This window comes from Scaptodrosophila lebanonensis, unplaced genomic scaffold, assembly GCF_003285725.1.
Source record: "Scaptodrosophila lebanonensis strain 11010-0011.00,11010-0021.00 unplaced genomic scaffold, SlebRS2 tig00000072-arrow-pilon, whole genome shotgun sequence".
Classification (NCBI taxonomy): Eukaryota; Metazoa; Arthropoda; class Insecta; order Diptera; family Drosophilidae; genus Scaptodrosophila; species Scaptodrosophila lebanonensis.
This window is the reverse complement of record NW_022060558.1, coordinates 2,311,199-2,333,762: the sequence shown is the minus strand read 5'-3', so window position 1 is coordinate 2,333,762 and position 22,564 is coordinate 2,311,199. Positions and strand designations below refer to the sequence as shown.

Below are 22,564 nucleotides of genomic sequence, written 5' to 3'. Positions count from 1 at the left end.
AATGGCTGCTGGCGGCATTAACTCATCAACGGCAGTGCACAATCAGAATCCAGTGAAAGCTGCCCCTGAAAACCGCACTCTGCTGTCACTGAGAAGACAGCTCACCAACCCACACACACATACACATACACATACACACGTATATATAGTATGTACATGCATGCATAAATGTATAAATATTGATTTTGAGCCATTGGATCAACGCGGTTCGCCCGACTGCCAATTATAATTGGTGCACAAAAGGCCACTCGTTGCGGGAGGCGCGGAACTGGTGGCAATGGTGACGATGGCGGCGACGGACTGCCAGTGGCCAACGGCCCAATGAGTGAATAAATGCGTATGAGAACTGACAGGCGGCAATAATTTCAACAACATGTCAATGCTGATGCTCATCAAAGTGATTTCTGTTGTGTGGTGCGGTGTTCTATGAGCAGCAATGGCAACTGGGTCTTTGGGGGCGCCCCCAGTTGACAAAGCGCCAACGCATTGGCGTCGGTGGCGATGGCGTTGGTGGCTATTGGTACCGACAACGTTAGCCGACATTATATTTTTGACGGCGTGCGTGTCTGTTTTTATAAATAGCCATAATAAAGAGATAAGTTGCCAGTGGGCCAGGTGAGTTGGCCATCAGATTGCCACCTTCCTGGTAAGGGCGGAGAGGCAGTGAGTGCGCTTAGCAAATTGGGTTAAGTTGGCACGGGCCATAGATTTGATAAATTTAGCGGGCATTTGCTCAAAATGGGGGCCATGTGTATATATAATATAAATGTACAAGTAAATAGGATGTAAAAAAAGGCATATAAAAAAGTGTGAGCTATTTCTAAAAACGAAAAATATAGTTAAACAGAAGTTACGAAAGGTGTCAAATAAAGATCCGAAAATACATATGCTTAGCACATCTTAAAAGAGTGACTTCTCAAGTGTATTTAACTAAGGAATTTATGTTAATTTATTTTCTCGTATAAGCTTAAACGCTACCAAATTAATTAACTTAATTAGAACCTTAGCTGCTAGATATAAGCTTGTTCCGAACCCAATTAATTAAATGCAATTAATAAACTAAGCGCATTTCATTAAGAAGATATAATGCTACAGTCGAGCAAGCCTGACAGGAAATACCCTGCACCCAAGCAAGCTTCCGCCACAGAAGGAGGAGGAGAAAATGAGAAGTACTGGAGTGACATTGCTTCGCTAATAACTTTTCTTGGAATTTGAAAAGGAAGTCGATTTCAAAGGAAGTTGAAAAAGAAGGACTGGAAGCAAAAGTATCGAAAAATATATATGTATATTAATTACGGATACAAAGTTTGTGTACCTTTCGAGATATGGGCGAAATTCTTTAGGAGGGGAACAAATAAAAACAAGTAAAAAAGCTAAAGTCGGGTGTCCCGACTTTGAAATACTCTGTACATGTGTTTACAATAATTATAGAAAATAAAAAAATTAAGAAAATAAAAAAAAAAAATTTGATCGATTTTACCTCTCTCGGTATTCGAACTCACGTAAAGGGTGTATAATTGCACATTTACATAGCAATTGCGTCTGTGTGAGTGTATGTATGCCTATGCGCATCTATTCGTGTCTGTGTAAGCATTTTCGCAGTCAACCAAACAGCAACATCAACAACAGCCGCGGGCAGCGCTTGAGCAGCGCTGCAGCAGCGCTGCATCAGCAAATATATTTATGGCTATAACTTCTTGTTAACATAATAACCAACTGGGGGTATTTCCAAAATTTTAGTTCGAAATTCCAAGAATTACGGGAGTTACGATTTGCGGGGTAGAGGGGGGAGGGAGGGGAATTCCAAAATATACATTTTCTGCGTATTCACATAAGGCATCTGGGACTAAAATTTGGTGTTCCTAGGTCTTATAGTCTCCGAGATATAGGCGATTATACGAATGGAAAATCGGGAAAACCCCCATAGGGGGGAAGTGGGGGGGAAAATCAAAAAAAATAAAACAAACTCGTATAGAATACACACATAACGCATCTTTGTGCAAAATTTGGTGTCTCTATCTCTTATAGTCTCTGAGATCCAGGTGTTCATACGGACGGACAGACGGACAGACGGACAGACGGACAGACAGACAGACAGGGCTAGATCGACTCGTCTCGTCATGCTGATCAAGAATATATATACTTTGTGGGGTCTGCCACGCCTCCTTCTGCCTGTTACATTTTTCACTTCCCGCAAACCTAATATACTTCTGTACATTTCATGTACAGAGTATAATAATAATATTTAAAATGAAACACATGATAAGGAGAATCATTTTAAAGAAATGTTCTTTACAAATATTTAAATATGTTCTAACAAATAAGTATTTTAATAAACGAACTGAATCAAATTAATAAGCCTAATTAAAAGATCGCACAAACATAATTAAATAAAATTCTGAAAAATTTAAAATTATTTAAATCCTGAGTTAATGCATATACATAAGTGTTTATGTACAATTTCAACAGCATAGATTTACATCAGAATCGTGTCTATACGTGCTTGTATGCAGTAAAAAAATAAGTCAACGGAGCAACCCCCGCCGGCAGAGCTTGGGCGGAGATTTATGGCTATAACTTTCTTCATAATTAACCTATCATTATGAACTTGGCCCACAGACACATAATTACTATATTGATTTATTTGCCAAATTTGAGTACAAAAGAAATACGGGAGTTATGGGAATTATGGGAAGAACACGAATTGCGAGGGAGTGGGAGGGTGCATCAGGAAAAAAACATAAACTCGTCCTTTCTCGGACTTAGGAGAATCTAGTTACCGAGTTTGGTTATTTTTGCTCTTGTACTTCCTGAGATCCTTGCGTTCACACAGACGAACGGACGGATATGGCTGTATCGACTCGCCTTGTTATCCTGATCAAGAATATATATACTTTGCCACGCCTCCTTCTGCCTGTTACATACATTCGCACAAAACTAGTATAGCCTTTTACCCTTTGGGTACAGGCTATAAAAATAGTTTACTATAACTATTAAATAAAAAAGTTTTTATTTATTGATTAATTTGAAAATAGATTTAGGTGTCCCAAAACGCTCCACACACAAAATAATTTAGTTATTTTTAGACAAACATTATTTTGTTTTGACTGGCGTTTTGTCTCTAGTGTAACAAATCTTTAAACTGTAACGCTGTTAACGAGTTTTAGTTTTACAGAGTCAAACTATTTAAATGTTGGGGATCCAAAAAAAAAAAACAGTGATGTGCTCGTCAAATAATTTGGATTGATAATTGCAGAACACAACATTAAAACGAGCACTTTTTATATTACAGGTTTTTCGTTACATGCCCGTGTTTGGATTTTGTAATAATAAATGTAGTATGTTAGACTATTGTCAGAAATAGAGAGTAATGTAATTGTAACAAATGAAATAAACTATAACTCTTTTCGCATAAACATGAAATGTAAAAGTGTATTCCTGAAGAAACTGTGATAGAAAAAGTTCGATCCTTAATGGGAGACTTTATTAAAAAAAAATATTATATATAATATCATTTCAAAACTATAGTATCGTGATAAATGTCGGTCATATCCAATTGAATATAGATTGAAGTCAATGTAAACCAATACAAATATTTGTTGTTCATAGTAAAACAATTATATAAGATGTTTAAAAATAAGAACTAACTACAAGTATTTGTAACATCAATGGCATATACATACATTTATTAAACATTAGAACATTACTTTAGTATTGCGTATTGTTTTCAGCATTTTTGTTTAAATATAGCTCGGCTAATTAAACTACATTAATAGAAATCAAATTAACAAAAGAATTGTATTCACTTCAACTCTGTAAAAAGATCTGTTTCAAAAATAAAGTGCGAAACCAAAACAAGCGAATGAGTGAACCGTGACGGAGATAAAAAGCGGGAAAATAAATTAAATAAATTATTTTCTCTTATATCGTATTAAAACTCCATTCATCGCATATCGCATTGAATATCATATCGGATTTACTCAAGTTTTGCTTCTTGATATCGAGTTAATATCGATATCGCTCTATCCATAAGCATTGCTAAGGGGGATAATAGAAAATACATATATTACTAAATTTGATTTAAATTAATTCACTTTACATCAAAAACCGATGTTCCATGAATAGTGTATGTGAAGTATCTAACTAAATTATTATCAGCGATCTCTTGGAAATTTCGCTCGTTATGGTAAATCTAATTTGACGGAAATATCTTCTTGTACTGGCTGATTCATGGATATTGTTTTTGGCCCTTTACGAGTGTCTCTTTTATGATCAATTCTGGTGTTGCTTAACATTCAACATATGATCTGATTTAATTCGATATTATTATAATTATTAAAACGTCTACCCACGTTAATTATTAAATATACTATATATTCCACAGACGATTCAGAAGCGCAGCTTAGTCATTTGTGAATGGGCCAACTAGTTTCTTAGTCACATACCCACACACAGAAGCCCAAATAACACTTTCTCGCTATTCTAGCAGACATTTCAGCATTAATAATTCAATCTGTAGCCGACATCTATGTAAATTAAAATAGAAATGCGTACAAAATTAATTTAAAAACAGCCTAATCGACCGGCATTTCCGCTCGTTTCACACTCATGTACCTACATAAGTATGTAGTGTGTATATAGACAAAGACTTTAAGCCCACTTCCACACAACACGGAATGACTCTAAAGTGCAGGTGCTTATGTGTTATGTGGATGTGTGTGTGTGTGTGTGTGTTCTGCGTAGGTGGCAACTCTACACGCTGTTAGTTTTTATTGTTTCGCTGGCATTTTGAGTGTATTTCCGCTTGAAAGTAGCAATAACAATATTTTTCATAATAAATTTACGTAAAATGAAAATAAAACTCAACGACGAAACGTCTTGGAAACGCCCACACAAAAAGGTGCCGGCGGCAGAGGCGGCAGCAGCGGCAGCGCCAACGCAAAATCAGTTAACAACGGCAACAACAACAGCAACGACAACAAACTTAGTTCACAACAATTAGCGGCTGACTGACTCTGCCTCTGACTCTGACTGGCTAACTCATTTGACTCAATGGTTGCTTTCTCAAACAGTGTGTTCCCATTGCTGCTTTCTCAATGCAGATGCAGTCCATAAAAGGCCAATCGTTTCTCAGACTTCCTAAGCGGGCAAGGCAGCTCAGCTTTTAAGCCCGACTCGGTCTAGAGCTCGAACGTTCAGTTCAGTACGAGTACCCCATCTTGCGCCTTGACCATATAAAGGCAAATACGATTTGTGAGCCGCTGGTAATTAAAAGTCACAGCGAGTAGTGAATTCAAATGATCACAAAGAACATTTGCATAAGCAATTTGCGCTGCGACTGAGCGGGCCCCAGCAACAACTACTACCTCACAACAACAATTTGTTGTTGTTGATATGGTATTAATAGTTTCCCATAAAATAAACATTAAAAAGTGACGTTTGTTTTTTTAATTATGGCGCGCTTGCTCATGTTTCTATAGAGAATTTACAAAGAGCTAAAAAAAAAGAGTCGAACTTCTACAGCTAGCTGCTTCTTTCAATGGCAACTGATTAAGTTGTCAACAAATTATAGCTCTGCAGTAGCAGTCACAAGTATTAGCCAACTTATACGTACATACACAATCTTGTAGCGTTTTAGCTTATATTTCCTTTCCAAGAAAACGAAAAAAAAAAAACACTTCGCACGCAAATCAAATTAATGTTGCGTGCCATATTTTACACTCGACTTCCACATAAATTTCTGACCTTGTGCCATGAAAATTTATGCTATAACACTGCTGAAAAATTATTATTTAATTTAACTGTTGTCATCATGATTTATTTGCTTAAGAAAAAAAAAACACCAAAAGTAATACTCACACACACACACACAGCTCATAGAGACAGACACAGACAGCCACAGACACAAAAAACGACAACAATAACAAACCGACTTCGAGTTGAACAAATTATCGAGTTGAGCGACATACGACCTAAGATGATGACGACGATGACGACTATAACTGCTCATGTCATCGTATACCAGTACAAAAAAACTTGATTTGCCTGCAGGAGCCAATCTATTTTGCAATTGTTGTATTGTCTGTTAATTGTAATTGTTCGAGCACAAATTATAAGCGACCGGAACGCCATATCTCAAAAGACAACTCAAGCAATCAACTCAACTGTAGCTTAGAAGCAAACTTATAAATTCAAGAATCGATCACCACCAGCTGGGAAACTAATAAACAAATCGGGCTCTGTTTCATATTAAATAAATGACAGCTTTATAGATTACAAAACAAATGCGCATACGAGATTGAAAAATTAACTACGCATTAGGTCGATATGCCGAACAGTATTTCACCTAAAAGCATTATACCATTAAACGAATCTAAATTCCTAAATACTAATAGCAATTAATCCTACACTTTTCCGAGGTGTTTCTTAATTAGCTATAACTGAATACCATCTCAACAATCGGTTGTAAGAACGAAACAAACACAATGCACATAATGCATTCGAAAAACTAAGTCTTTGTGCACGTGTTGAATCACATTTAGTGAGGTTGCATGTTTTTAAATATTAGTATTACATTAAAAGTTCAAGTTTTATACAAAAACGTGTGAACCAAATAAAATAAGTTTAAATACTTTAATCAACTGATAAACATAAGTTCATTTGGTCCATTTTTTATGTACCTTTTCATTCCTTCGTTTGCTTCTTTAATCAATCTATGCCACAAATAGAATACTTACACAAATATTAGTCAATAAAAAGTTAAAGTTGCACAAAACAAATCTCATCTCTAGAAGTCGACAGACTAGTTTCAACTACGAATTTTTGTATTTCTAGTTGTACATAAAGTAATGTTTAAAAATTGTAACTGTATAAAAGTGCAATTGACATTATATGGAAAAACTATGAATGTAAGTCTCAAATTATTTACAATTACTAATTAGGTTAGATTGGGTTGTTCCAGTTGACCGTCATTGACAACCCCACATGGACACAAATTGTTCCTCAGTATTACCGGCTTTTGGCGATCTGTTTGCAGAGTAGTTTCGTAATCCGTCAACAAGCTCTGCTTCTTCTTATGCCTGCTGAATATTTAGAAAAGCAATAATATGTAAACCACATTTAACAAATTCACTCGAGTTCAAAAACATATTTTCTTTGCAGCTTAACCCACTTTTCAGTCTCTCTAAATACTTAAAAAGTTCTCAGCTACAAAACCACTGATTAAATAATATTACATAATTAAATCTTTAAGATACTACAAAAGTAAACATAATTTGAGGAAAACAAATTTTTTTTTTGCTTGATTATTTGGTGTTTTCACAATATAGATTTCTATACAACAAGTTCGCTTTAAAACAACAGCTACATACTTGTATGCTTTTCATTGAGAAAAGACATTTTAATGTTTTTTATCACAATCTTTAATCACAATTCAGCTCAAAATTAATAATTGTCAATTGTATTTGATTAGCAAGCTAGCTGGAAAGGTCTAGTTTAGAGTAATCATAATGTTTAGTATATAGGCAGGACATATTAGTAACCTAACCCTGTTGTTTGTTAATGAAGATATTAAGTTCATTTTTGCTAAATTAAATTTGAATTGCTTGCCTTCTTAACCTCTGGAAATATGAAATATGGTTATATGAAATCATATCTAACCAGCATTAGCGTAATACTATTAAAATAAATCATTTTCAAATATTTAAATTCCTCATGTGCCGCAGTGAACTAAGAAGCTCTTCTCCAAAATTTTCCTCAAGCACAGCCACAACGAATACGAGTAGTACTTGATGGGTGTCATCACAACTAGTACGTCTATGGACATAATGCTCAGAGTGATACTTGTATGGAATATACATGCGTATAAATGTGTTTTTTAACAATGTTTGACTTATATAAATGAATGTCAAACGCCACAGCAGCAGCATAAATAAAAAATTAGCAATAAATTTAAATAAATAACTGCCTGGCAATATTAGATCATGCTGCAATGCGCTCAAACAGCTTTGAGCGCCAAACAAATCTCAGTGAATAGCACAAAAATGAAAAAATAAAAAACAAATTGAGAAAATGCCAAACGACTCGAAATGAAAACGAAATTCAAATGCCAGATCGAACAACAACAACAACATCAGCACAAACAGCAGCAGGAACACACAAAAAAAACTCACTCAAGAGCTTGATCAGCCGGCAAGGCAAGGCAGGGCGCCAACGCAAACAGCTCAGAGAGGGGACACCCACACACATTGAGTGGGTGAGCATGGAGCGCGGAGAGAGCTGAGAACTGGTTTGCTCGCTTTCAATGACGTTACATTGTGTTGGCGTTGCAAACGAGCGTTGTCGTTGATGTGGGTTTCTCGGTTTATTGGTCGTACGCTCGCTGGCTGGCTGACTGACTGGCTGGCTGGCTGGCTGGGTAGCTGGCTAGCTGGCTCAAGTCGTATCTTAAAGATACGTAAGTTGGTGCTTTTTAATGCCGCATTTCATTCATTGATCGTTTCAATAGCGCACCGCACGCTAAGCGCAACAGTCAACAAGTGCCCCAAAGCGTATATTTTGTATGTGCGCGTGTGTGGGCAACCAGCGTTTCAAATAAGCCTACTCACCTACTCACCTGGCTGATTGACTGACTGGCTAACTGACTGACAGAATATAGCTGGACAGCAGCAGCAGCAGCGGCAATAGCTTGGAATTTGGCTAACGGAGTCAAAGTCAGGCTAGTGCTGCTTGATGCCGGCAAAGGTAACAGCAGCAACGCCAACATAGTACTTCTATACTCGCACAACATACCAACATCAGAGGCGACAGTTGACGGCATTGGCTGTGATCAGCAGCAGCGCCGAGTGCTCAGTGCACAGCGGACAAGCGCAGCAAGCGGACGCAATACCTCAGAGGCATCTTCCTCTAGAAACAACGCACTTTTCTCCAAGCAGGCGGGCAATATATATTTTTGTACTCGGGTTATTGGATACAGATACAGCACAAGTAGCTGAGGAATCGCCAGCAACATCGTCGTGTACACGCATGCGGCGCATACTCATAGATATTTTTAGCTGCCGGCCTGCAAACGTATCTTCGGAGATCCCACGTTTTGGAACGTTTTTATGCTTTCTCTGTGCATTTTGTTGTTGCCGAGTGCGCCGAGTGTCAATATAAAGGCTCGCATTGCCGGAAGAATACAAGCATCCACATACCCTCTACATATTTATATCAATTTTAAACGCGCGCGTGTGTGTGTGTGTGTGTGTGTGAGTGGGCACGATACTTGCTTGCAATTCAATTGCAAAACAAAGTCTGCCAATCAAAAAACCATTATGCCAACGAGCTTTATTTATCAAGTATCGAAAATCAGCTACATTTAAATTGATTTTCAAAAATTCAGCAAAACAATAAACAAGTTTGCTTATAAATCAACGTTCGAGGAAATAAAAAATTCCGAAATAAAAGCACAGATAAGCAACAAATTTTTTGTTTGTGTTCAATTTATGCATGAAACCAGCGTATATCTGAAATATAGTCACAAAACCAAACAACACAACAAACAAAAAAGCGAAAATCTTAATTTAAATTTAAATTTTAATACACAAATACAAAAAGTTAATGAAAAAACTAATATGACGAGCAGTGTGACTCGCCGAGTGACTAATTAGTCGTTTCGGCGGAATTTAAATTGAACCAGAAATTATAAAAATACATATACTTGTATACATATATATACATATATAGAAGCGCGTTTTGATGCTAACTCGTATAAGCAAATTGACCGAATAAGAAATTAAAATAAAATACCAGCAAATCATCATCAGTTTGCCATTCCCAGCTGATAGCAGTGCTAAAATAATAACAAAAGTCTTTCATAAATACATACTTAAATCAAAAACGTCAACTGCAACAACACGATCCCCCCATATACGCGTACACATACTCTATCTCAAAAAAGAGATAAACACAACAACAACTAAAGCAGGCGCCCAACGCTAAAGCAGCAGCAGCAACAACAACAAGAACAGCGCCAGTAGCAGCATCACATATTTTTGGATTTATGAAATCAAAAAGGTAAATATAAAAATTCCTCCGACTCTGTTATTTCTTCAATAAAAATAGACAAAGGCATCTTAGATCGCTGCTTGGGTAATCGCCGTGCCGGAGGCTGCCACCCACCTCCCGCATAGTGGGAAGCAGATCAGGGCCCAGTCACCCTCTTGTTGAGTCAATTTTTGGGCAGACGTCGAACACATTTATTTGTTTGAGGTGCCGAAATGTTTTGTCAGGTTGCAATAACTTAAACTGTCCGTGCTCCGGACCGCTGCATAGATGACTAATGGGCCTAGGGTGGGGATGAGAACTCTGCAACTTCGTTGCCGTCTAATTGTTTACAAATCGGTAACGACAGCAACTTTTCAACTACTATATTAAAACAAGTTCTGTATTTATGTTAAAACATCACATTTTATGTGAGGTTTTCTACAAAAACTCTTCAATTATGGAAAAATGAGTGCAGGATACTTCTTATATGCTACCAGACAATTTCAAATGATATCTAGCCAATTTTTTCGTCCTCAACCAGCAATAAATACTAAAACATTTTAACATTTTAATCTTATAAAATCATAGTTAACTTAGTAATTTAAAATTGTTATAAATTGTTATGCGTAGAGATGAAGCGCCAGAAACTAAACCAGCCTAGGATTCCTAATGAGATCTATAAATGCTCCTTTATGAGTGTATTTTAAAACGTTTTAATTACTACTTATACTATGTATAATTATAATTGGAAATATTCACAAGTAAATAGTTAATTCCATAGAGCAGGAGCCCCAGAAACTAGTGTCTATTTTTTTTCAAAGATTCAAGATTCCACTATTTCTATCTAAGATTAAACCTGCTCGGAATAGGGTAAAATTTTATTCCATTCACATACATTTTACATACGTCCCATTAAATCATACTCCTGCAAAAGCAACTCATCAAACTATTAAATCCTTGTGTTATAACCATCGAATTTAAGTTCGTAGCCGATGTTGCATAAGTACAGAGTGTAGAGGAAGAAAACGGAAGTAAATAATTGATAAACACTCTCTTCATTTTATTCTGCTTCAGCAGCATCTAGTCATATTAAAAAAAAAAAAAATACGATTAATTGTTAAAATTTTTATATTATTGGATAATTTTAATGCATTTAATTGAATAACTTTCAGTTCTCAAAAATATAATGCTATTATTTGGAAATAGCTAAGTGGAATATAACTTTTGTTAAAAACTTTATTCTTTCTCTGTAACCGAAAACTAGCAGATAACTTTTAAAAATGTTGGGATATACTATAGCTCATGATATTGATTTTTCTTTTTATATACATTTATATATGTACAATGTATTATATTAATATACTAGTATTCTGATACCAATATGGCAGCTTAAGCTAGTTGAAAATCAGGATATTGATAGAACTAGAAAATTACTTTCAAATAAGCTAGAATTGAATCAGGATCGGATGTCATACAGAATGAAAGTACTATTTATCTAAATAAACAGTACTATTTATTGGAATATTTTTAAACACAGCTACCAAATTCGAACTCAATCTGCAAGCCCAAAATTACATACTGATGCATAAAATAAAGTTTTTTTAAGGGGTGCTCCGGCACAGATCAAATGAATAAATCCTTTTGGCACACAAGAATCGAAAGAGTAGTGAATATAATGAAATAATATTACTTATAAAAGCCTTGTGCACCGTATTTATAGCCTTGTTTCATATCAATGAATTGAATGGATTATAGAGGTTATTAGCCAGAGTGGCAGCACACACTAGTCAAGGCAGCTTCACACATCAATTTGCATAAATAAGAAAAATAAATGGTTAGTATATGATTAACTGCGACATCGAACAAATACTTTGAATAGCACAAGGTCTCAGGACAACTTTCATTCAATTATCTACGGATGGTGCTTGGGAAAAGCATTAAAATACCATCAAAAGCGCCCGATATTATAATTTGGCATGCATAAATCAGCCAAAAGCTTTAATTTTAAATCCATACTATCTAAGCAGATGCTGCTGACATTGGCACATATTAACTTTGATATATGTATAGTTGTTGTTTGTGTGTGTAAAAAAATCCAATGGGGAAACCAGCTGTCCTAAAGATCAAAATGAATTAGGCAAATAAAAAAGACGAAAACCTGTCAAAAATCGCACAAATCAAAAGCGAATGGGTAACACAAAACCGTACCGTGCTACCAAAATATCCGAGTATACAGACACACACACACACACATATAGGCATATGTGTGTGTGTGCGACTCTGCCTTAAACATAAACACAAACATCGTACATCGCACATACGCACAGTGTGCCAATTTCAATAAACAAACTCAACGTAAATGGAAAATCAAACAAATTTATTTGAAGCAGGCAGCAAATAGTATAAAAAATTAAAAGATACATGCAAAATGGAATGAAAAACGAAACACACGATAGAAGAAACAGCACAGGGCTGCTAAAAATAAAGGCAGTGAGCAGCACGGCACACGAGACAAACAAAGAAGTAATCGGCACGAGACACACAGCAACAGAAGCATCAACAACATCAACAACAACAACCACAACAACAGCAACAACGATGACTAAATAAATTTTCTCGTATACGGCACAGGATTTGACGCTTTTCACGAAGGCAGACCGGTAAAAAGCAAATTAAAAATCGCAAATCGAGAAAAATCATACTACAATAAAAACTAATTTTAGAGCAGTGGCAAAACTCATGCCAAGAACAGAAGCTTCGCATGTATGTGTGTATGTGTGTGTGTTTGTGTTTTTGTGTGTGTATTTGTGCTTTTTCAAGCGCTTGTTTTCATGCATATACTTGTGCATACGAGTAGATGTTCATGTGCAGCAGACGCTTCATTTTCCATTTAACCGCACAACCGTCCGACTATCTATCTACTTGTATGACCCATGCCAGCTTTTATTATAACACCCTTCACTTCAACCTGGGAAGTATATTCTGTGTGATATAACAGCGTGTAAAAACTGTTAATAACCGTTTGAAACCCTTCGAAACCTCTAATTTGTATAGCCTATTGAATGGGGAGCAGTCTATTTGATCGATTTATTTTCAATTTGCAAATTATCAATTTAAATGAAAAAGTTTAGCTTATCTGGAATCCAGGATTTAGTGAAGGGTACATAGCTTCGTTGCAGCCGAACATACTTTTGCAGTTTCTTTTTGCCGGCTGTCTGGCGTGCAGGCAAGCGTGGCATGGCATGCCAGGCCAAAACGTCCGACTGACTGGCAAAAAAGAGAAAAGTTCTAAATTTAATGGCTACACCTAAAAATGCAACGGCAGCAGTAACAACAAAGACAACAACAAAACAACCAAGCAGCAGCAACAACAACAACAGCACCACTGGCGGCATCAGTTTCAAGTGCACTTTTCGTAGGCTGTTACCCAGCAGCGCCCAAATTTGAACGCCCACCACAACAAGCAGATGGGCTGGCAGCTTGTCGGTTGGGTGGGGGAGGCAGGGTGTTGTCTCTTCACGGCTGGCCGCACGCACACAGCGCCGGGCCGCACCGTGCCGCGCCGCGCCTTTGGTCTGCTCAATCGAGAGTGCATGCGTATGCTCATGTTGGAACGAGTTCACCTGGAACTAGTTCTTAGAGTTGGCAAGCATTATGTTACAGTGCGGAAAACATGTTCATTCACAAAATTTGTTTAAAATCCATACAAATTTAATAGAACAGGACAAGTTTTAGTCATACTACCAACTAATTTCAATGTTTGGAATGAAATAGGCTGAATACTTAGAAAGAGTAATAATACTATAAATATCAAAAATAAGAGTGCGTTCTATCATAAAACGAAATGTAGATTGGAGATCGAATAAAAGATTCAAAGGGAAACTTTAACACAAATGGGACTACTTGACGGTAAGAAAGGAACAAGCAAAAAAGATTTTAAATTTAGAAGGAATTAAATCGAGATCGAATTTTAGTTATAGACGATTATACATATGTATATTTAACCAAGTGAGAAGACTACATCCTTACAAAATATGGGTTTTATTTCAATCTTTAAAACTGTACTTATGTAATTGGAATATGCTCAATAGAGAATTCATGGCTTAGAGATAAATCATCAGGCATGTTTTGTATTCCACTTCCTTCGCTTACTTTCATTGAACCTCTAATAAATATAAGAACATATGTTTATGCTTCAATTTATAATATAAGTTTCTACTGGCATAATATTCAACTCATGTTCAACATTCGGATAATTTCGTTTCCGTGGCGTGATTTCTGGCATCTACTGAGCATTTGGAATTATGCGACAGTGCCTGCGTTGCAAGCTATGTTTTAAGCGCGCCTATTTTCAATTTTTGTTTTAAGATACTAAAAATATGATCATTAACATTTACACCTAAATCTGTTTTAACACGGTAGATTGGTTCCAGAAACAACAGTGTAAAAAAAGACATTGATCATATGCAAAAATATATGATTGGTTCCTTATCTCTAAAGGCATATACAAGTATATATATTTATATTTTTAATTTTTAAACCTTGTTATATCAAATTCGTGTAAAGCGGAATTAAGTATATTTATGTAGTTAGTCCAATGCTATTGTAGTAATAAATTTCCTAAATAATGTAACGAAATCCGAATAATGTATTTATACTCATAGTTCGCGCTCCAAGTTTGCTTTCAGTATCAAGATAAATATCCTTCACAATGATTTTTTAATGTGTTTTCTGCCCATCTTGTATTTGTTTGTTTAATTGAACCAGAACGCACAACTCTGTTGGCTGCTTTTGTCTGTTGTGTGCAGAAAGCTTAGCATTTCAATTGGTTTCGTATTGTGCATCCGCTTATAGAGTCGTGCATCTGCCACCGTCGAATAATTGAAAAATTAAGCAGCGGGTGCACCACCCCTTGAAAATTCATTTCAAATTTCCCAATCAACAAAAGGCAAAATACTTCAACATCAAAACGGAGGCGTCGATAAGCAAGCTTGGCGCCGCTTCCTGTGCCGCTTCCTGGCCACATCCTGCCAGCTACGCCCACGCACGCCATTTGCAGGCTGTTGCCTGTTGTAGTATGTGTACGATTTGTTGCTTTTGTTGCTGCTGTTGATGTTGTTGTTGAACAACATTTATTAGCCGCGAATACGTTTAATCACATGCAATTTGTTGCAGCAGTTGTTGCCGCGCTTTTTCTCGCCACACGGAACTTGGCAATTTTCACGTTGCAACAAGTAAGAACCCAACTCTGGACTCAGCAAAGGCGCTGGGCCAAGGCGATTTTTTTATTTTTTATTTTGTGCTGTTAATTACGTCTTGTTTGTTGCATGTTGCACAAGTCGCACGGCAGCTTATTCGTTCCACACTCAAAGGGTATAAGCGTACATCAGTTTTGTGGCAATTATTGTCACACACAGACCTCATAATAACCTGGTTATTTTAAATATAGAATGACTTATTGAGCAAGGTCTAGAAGAAGCATATTTAATTGCCCCAAGATATGATCATATTCCACATCTTGTAAGAGGGTCCTTTTGGAGATCAGATTACTTTTTAGGAATAGAAATAATTTTAGCAGATAAGAGAAACTTTGTTATACATCAGACTACTTTTTATGAATAGAAATAAGTTATAGCATTTTTCTTATGGAAGGGTTTCATAGCCAATCAACGAAAGGGTCGGCCCACATTTAGCAAATTATTCAAACGCTTCTTTGCAAAAGTTTGCCAGATTTGATTCGTACTGCCATATCAGTCCTTTAAATATTTATAACTATTAATGTATCAGTTTCTTTATAATATTGTAAGTGTTCAGTATATATTCTTTTAAATTACATATATATTATAGAAAGTACAGGGTATCCCCAAGCCGATTGGTCTCCATTTGGTTTGGTTTTATTATTACAACGTCGCGTGGCAAACATTTAATTGTGCAAACGAGCAAAAAAAATCCAGCCCAAGCAGGCACTTAAAAACACAAACTGAATCTCTACCTGAACGTGTTGAAAAATTGCATGCCCTGTGGGGTAAGATTACAGAACGGCCGAGATGACAAAATAACGGCGCTAAAATAACAGAATTTAATTATTTGTCAAATCAAAGCTTAATGGAAACAAAGGAAATTTTTTGTAGTTGAACTCTTAAAAATTGTAGCAATATCTACGAAGACCAGAAAAGTTAATTAACTGTGGCACTAGAGTTGCAAAAAGAATAGATTTAAGTCTTGGCTAATAAAAAATCGATGTGATCTTGGAGACTCAATTAATCGTATTAAGTCATATCATTACTTGAAATGGACCTAGTACTTGTAATGTAGAATACCATGTAAAATGACAATAAAATTTAATTCAATAATTTAATTTAATTAACGATTTCCTTTTTTTGAGAAAATCGGAATAAAAATCGAAAAAGATAGATGCAGTCAACATCGATTGTTTTGCGGCTCTACGTAATATATTTCATTAAGATTTCAAATACAAACGGGTATAATATTTGTCACTTTTGGCATTTTTGTTTCGGTTTGAGCCAAGACCATTAGTCTAATTTCTAATGTGTTAGGGAAACGTATAATCGAGCGAGTGGGTGTAGAACACATTCTATAAGATTCAATTTACTTTACATTCCAAATGGTTTGCTTTCAAAATCAGATCTGTGTCAGAATAGACAACTGCTGCAGTATGTGTTGCGCGGAAGTGGGGGAATAATCTTCATGGCTTTACAGTTCCAGTTTTGGTTGATTTCAGCTATCTGGCTAAATAAATAAATAAACAGTTGCTTAATACAAGTATTAGCAGATCGGTACAGCTGTTTCATAGATTCTTTCTAGATTTGTTCGGCTTTTCTTTAGCTTATAGTAATATATTTAATGGTCTCCAGATAGAATGGTTTTATTAGAATCTTAACTTCCTATCCATCCCTATAAACCATACCACACCAGTTGTATTTAATGCGTTGAAAATTAAAATCTTAAATTAAAACAGCCGTAGTTTTAATTCTGTATAACTTTTCTAAGTATATATATTCGATTGTGTATATGAAATTGGTATTGAGTTATTTGATTTGTGGATCATTTGGGTGCCATTGCGACTACTTCAACTCGAAACAGTGGCAATTGGCTTATTCTGGCTTAAGTCAAAGCAACACCACAACTTGGTCGATGACGAGAAGTTGTCGGGCAAACATTTCAGACACATTAACGGTAATCGAATAAAAGTGCTGCACTGGCAGTGCAGATACAAAGCGATTCGAACGCCAACAACGGCATGGACGTCTCACAACTAGTTGCTGGCGCAAGTTCTTGAATGGCCAAAACAGTGCAACAAGTGCCAAGCGGGCTATAGCAGGTCGTAAACGGGCAATTGTTGGTCAGGCCAACTGCAAGAATCTGATGCCAATTTTGGCAGCATGCACTAAATTGTCCATTTAAGTGAGGCTGGCATGTATTACCAGCTCTCTCTCTCTCTCTCTCTCTCTCTCTCTGTCCGTCAATCCGTTCCGCGCCCACTCCCCTACACCCATGCAATCAAGCTCTTCACACCTCTTTGAAACAGGCTCAGGGGGGCAACATTTATGAGGCCAAGGCGCAATACAAGCCGGCAAGGGCGTTAGCATCAGTGCAGAAACATTTGACGTTTGACGTTTTGTACAAGTATGAAGGCAACGAGTTGTTGTTGTAGTTGTTGTTGCTGTTGCTGATGTTACTACCCATACAAGCATGCATACACACATACGTATATATTTCTATATGTATATGTAGCTAGGTGGTCGTAGTGGCTGCGATGACGCTATGACGGCTTCATGTTACATTTCATGTAACTTAATTCTTGCATTAAATGCATTCATTAATGGTTTTTGCTGTTGTTGTTGTTGTTGTTGTTGCTATTGTTACTATTACTGTTGCTGTTGCTGCGAGCAGTTTCACCAACGCAACCGCAAAAACATTGTGGGGAAAAAGTAACGACGAAAATACAATGTTTAGTACAGTCGACCGACCCATAACAAGTTGCAAAACTTTCTCACTGTTCAACAACATTGTAATGAAATGAATTGCATGTCAAATATTTGGTCTACCTGGATTCGTAACCAAAGAAAAAAAATAAAACTAGAAGTAAATATATGCATATCTCTAATTCCATTATTAAAATGTTGAATTAAAATAATAAAATAAATAAAAATAACATTAGATTTATTTTTACACATTATTGGAACTCTTGCTACTTTTATTTCGATTTGTAGTCAATTTCGTCCAACAGATTCTTCTTAGTAATGCTGTGTTTCTTTTGAGGGCCTCCACCTATTATACATACGATGTACGACTATGTACAAGTATGTACAGTTCGTGTAGTCTATGCCTGGACATCTGGCAAATGTCCTTCAAAGAGAGGGATTGTTATAAATTCAGTTAACCATTTAATTTGCATTAAAAACCATGTGTACGCAGAATTTTGTGGGTGCATTTTTCATTCAATTTTTCTTTTAAAAAAAAATTTAATGCTTACTCAATATTAAAAAAAATATATTTAATATACAAAAAAAATTAAAAAACAGTTTCAGTTGAAATAAGTTTTGTTTTTTGGTGTGTGCGCAGAGTTATGCAGACATGTGTATTGTGATTTCAGTTAACAACTAAAGTATAGCTCAGTGTTTTGAAGTTTAAGCTTTTAGTGCGTTTTTCTTTTAATAAATATATAAATTCGTGTATGTAAATTCTTGTACTTGTATGTGTAAAAGAAAATAGTTGAACACAAGAACAAAAGTAATTCAATAAAGAACAAAGTGTGTAAAGAAAATACATCATGTCCGTGTATATTGAAATACATCATTTACAGAATGTAACATAAATTCTGTTGCAGAAATGTTCTTGCGACCGACTTTTCGACTTTTGGAATATTGAAGTCACATATTTTAATATTAATTGAAGGCTGCTAAGCTGAAAACAATAAACTGATTGAATTTATTTACATTTGTAACTTAGAATCAATCATAAACTGCAATGTTCATTCATTAAGCAACTAAGGCCTTCAGGCTAGTTTGTGTAGGTAAATTTATTTAATGTAGACATAAATTCAACAAATGCTTTTATATGAAAACAGTTGGTTTCTTCCAGCAGTGAACATTTTTAGTTAGTTGCATTGATTTGTTAAGAAAATAAATTTTTGTTTTATTTTTGCTAGAAATGAGAATTAATTGAAAATTATCTTCCCAAAGCATTACTGAAAATTCAATCAGCACTTCTGTTCTTTAAGAGGCAAATAAATGCTCGTACTTGTTCGCCATGAATAACGAACACGATTGCTTGAAATTCACTTTTGGGATTGCGCAATATTTAGTGATCAACTCAAATAAAGCGCACCCCGACGCAAAGAATAAATTTGTTTATGACTATTTGGTTTTTCGGCTTCAGTAACTTTTATGGCTCTAGTCGTCGCAATGACAACGGAAACAAAACCCACCCACTGCCAAAGACTTCAGTTCACTGCACGCTGCGGCGCATGCGTAAAGCCCCAATTCTGTTACCGTTTACGGAAGTTGGCCGACGGGCTTAACAGTTGTTACGCATCATTGGGCAAGACGATTGCGCTGTGTGCAGCGTAAACAGTCTAGATCGGAGACTGTATTTTTTGGGCAACTTGAACAATTTGTTAATTGCTTTTGATTGCTTGCTTGGTTGGCAAAGCCTACGCAGCAGCGAATGTTGCTGGGAACATTTTTCAAGACAGCAATCAAATTAATCAATTGAACGAAATGGCATTTTAAGTGGTGGCCGTGTAGTCAAGCATCTAAGACCCCATTACAACTCTTAGGCACCATTTAGTATTTAGATCTGGCACGCCTTTGTGCTGGGGAAGTGCCAATGATGTCAGTTTGAAGACTAATAACAGATTTATGCCTTGCCTTCATTTACAGATGAAGTCCAACACTTACGAGCTGCACAACTACGCGGATCTGAGCTTGTCCATGCCCACGACTGCAATGACGACCCCGGAAACGCTACTCAAGGAGTCGGGGCACAAGCGCAAGGCCAACAACACATCCAACGGTCGGCGCAATGAGAAGTACTCGTTGCGTCAGAAGCGACGTAATCCAGCGTCGCGTAATCCCAACGAGGCAATGCCCCAAGCTGCTGATCTGCCCACGCTAGCTGCTCCCACCATGGCCACAGCGAGCTCAGTGGCAATGGCACAGACGACAGTCACGACGGCGAAAACGACGACGAATTCGCGCAACAAATCCACGCCCAAGGCCAAAACGAAAGCGGCACCACTCAGCAAATACCGTCGCAAGACGGCGAATGCACGTGAACGAACACGCATGCGCGAAATAAACACGGCTTTCGAGCATTTGCGCCACTGTGTGCCGCAGGCGATCACAGGCGACGATCCCGCCAGTGCCAACGAGAAGCTCACGAAGATTACAACGCTCCGACTGGCCATGAAGTATATACGCATGCTGAATGCGTCGCTGGAGAATCCCAGCTATGAGAGCGACTTCATTGTGGAGTGTTTGAAGGAGAGTGCCACAAGGGAGCCTCACGTACCCACCGAGCCAGAAGTCGAACCCGTCCCCGTGAAGACAAAGAAGCCACCCAAGAGCAGTAGCACGAAAAAGACGGCTGCGAAACGTCAGGCCAAACAGCCGAAGACGCAGACGCTACGGTCCCCTGAATCCTGTTACGCCAGCTCCTCCATAGGCTCGCCCGTGTCCTGCACCGCTGCCTGCTCGCCCAGCTCGGCGTATGCCTCGCTCTCCTCCTCAAACTCCACCAGCAGCGATCATGGCTGTCCAGCGGTCGATGCTGACAGCATTTTAGGGGGCATGCATGAGCTTTCCGAATTGAACTCGCTCCTGCTCGAATCGGATGGCGAATCGCTGCCCTGCCTCAGCCCCAATTACCATAGTCTGCTCGAAACAACCACCGCCACAGCACATCCGACTCTGCTACCCTCTCGCGGGGACATGCCCATATCCGTGAGCTCCCTAGACAAGGCAGATGTGGAGCTGAGCTTACGTCTGTTGGACTCCTCGGCCGATTCGTTTGATTTTGGAAGCGATCAGCAGCCATCCGCCTGCATTAGCCCGCTCGCTGCCTTGGACAATTTCAGTCCATTCAGCGATTTGCTGCAAACAGGTTTCCCGGAAGCTAGCTCATTGGACCTATTTCTCACGTGACCGCGTCGCATTGCCTTTCCCTACTACTTATATTTATTGTTATTGAAATATACATATATAAATAAATTTAGGATTATATTTATGTACTTCTTGAGCTTAAGAGTAACCTAGTAATACAAGTAGTACGTCTCCTAACCTCACGCTAGCTATAGCTTGCATACGGCGGAATTCATTGTGTCATAAATAGCTGGAAATTGCACAAGTCTCTTATGCTCGGACAGCCCCATTTGTCTATGTTCTTCTTAACTAATCTAGTAGGGCCTCAACTACTACTTACAAGTATATTGTGGCAACCGCATTTTTCTATAGCATTTTCGTTACGTATGTAAATAAAGCACACTGTGTTCGTTCATTGCAAAAATCAAACAACTTTTAATTGTGTAATCGAAGGACTTTCTGCTCACAGGTAGGTTGTCTTCTCCTCTCCTCACTGTTGGCAGATGCGAAGTGATATTTCCGTGGAAAAGTTTACAATCTCGATGAGAACTATGAAGCACCTCGCCGATAATGGACCTCACTTTGGCATTGTGGAACGATGGTAGAACGACTCGTAGCCGTCGCACAGTGGGGCCTTCTGACTGTTTTCGTTGCAAAAATCATATCTCCTGAACGGATAAAGATATTTTCATCAAGCAAATTTAGTTGGAAAGAGAAATTCGTAAGCTTCAAACCCGAATTGTGCCATGATTTCCAAGAACTGTACAATATGTGCTCAAATATGTGGATTTTCTTTGCCACCGGCGGATCCGGGCGGGTGAAAGTTTTTAGGGATAGGTGAAGGAATAACTCGGGAACATATTGTGAAAATATGGGCGATGTATTAAAGGGTACTTTTTTTTATTTTCCACCAAGGTTAAAATATACCCTAAAAACAGGTAGTTTGCTAAAACTTATATTGTAAAGAAATATTCATGAAATTAATACGCCTAGCAATACAAATCAACACATCAGCTAATATTATATTTGAAAGATGAAGTATTTGCATAAAATTGAGTTTCAAGTGCTTATATCTCCTAAACTATATTTCCGATTTCTTTGAGAGTAAGATTTTCTTAATTTCTGGATACGTTTATTCATAATCCCCATGAAATTTTTGATTGTCGCAAGCTGTTTCGGTGATTAGTGATTTTTCATATAATCGCCAAAGATTTTAGTATGAAAAGTTTAAGTTTCTTAAAATCTTTTGCTTATATTTTTATTTTATTTTAACTTATTTCTTCATTGAAAAGGGTAAGGGCATATTGTTTTTGGTGTGTACATCCGGAACACCCAGAAGGAAGAATGGAAGATCACGTGTTATAGTTACATTCATATGTATCTATCAGCGTGCCAAGGCGAATCCAAATGACAATGGCCGTTTGTCCACCCAT

The 22,564-nt window shown here is 37.3% G+C and overlaps 1 protein-coding gene across 1 annotated transcript; it reads left to right on the top strand.

Moving 5' to 3' along the window:
• The first annotated feature begins 9,991 nt into the window (after positions 1 to 9,991).
• On the top strand, positions 9,992 to 21,299 carry LOC115625268 (helix-loop-helix protein delilah). Its single transcript, XM_030520271.1, has 2 exons — positions 9,992 to 10,056; positions 19,932 to 21,299. Exon 2 carries the CDS (start codon positions 19,932 to 19,934, stop codon positions 21,192 to 21,194), a length of 1,263 nt encoding a protein of 420 aa, XP_030376131.1. The 5' UTR covers positions 9,992 to 10,056; the 3' UTR covers positions 21,195 to 21,299.
• Positions 21,300 to 22,564: the final 1,265 nt, after the last annotated feature.

What these genes read in the sequence shown, in the direction of transcription:
- LOC115625268 (XM_030520271.1), top strand. Translation starts at nt 19,932, where the DNA reads ATGAAGTCCAACACTTACGAGCTGCACAACTACGCGGATCTGAGCTTG.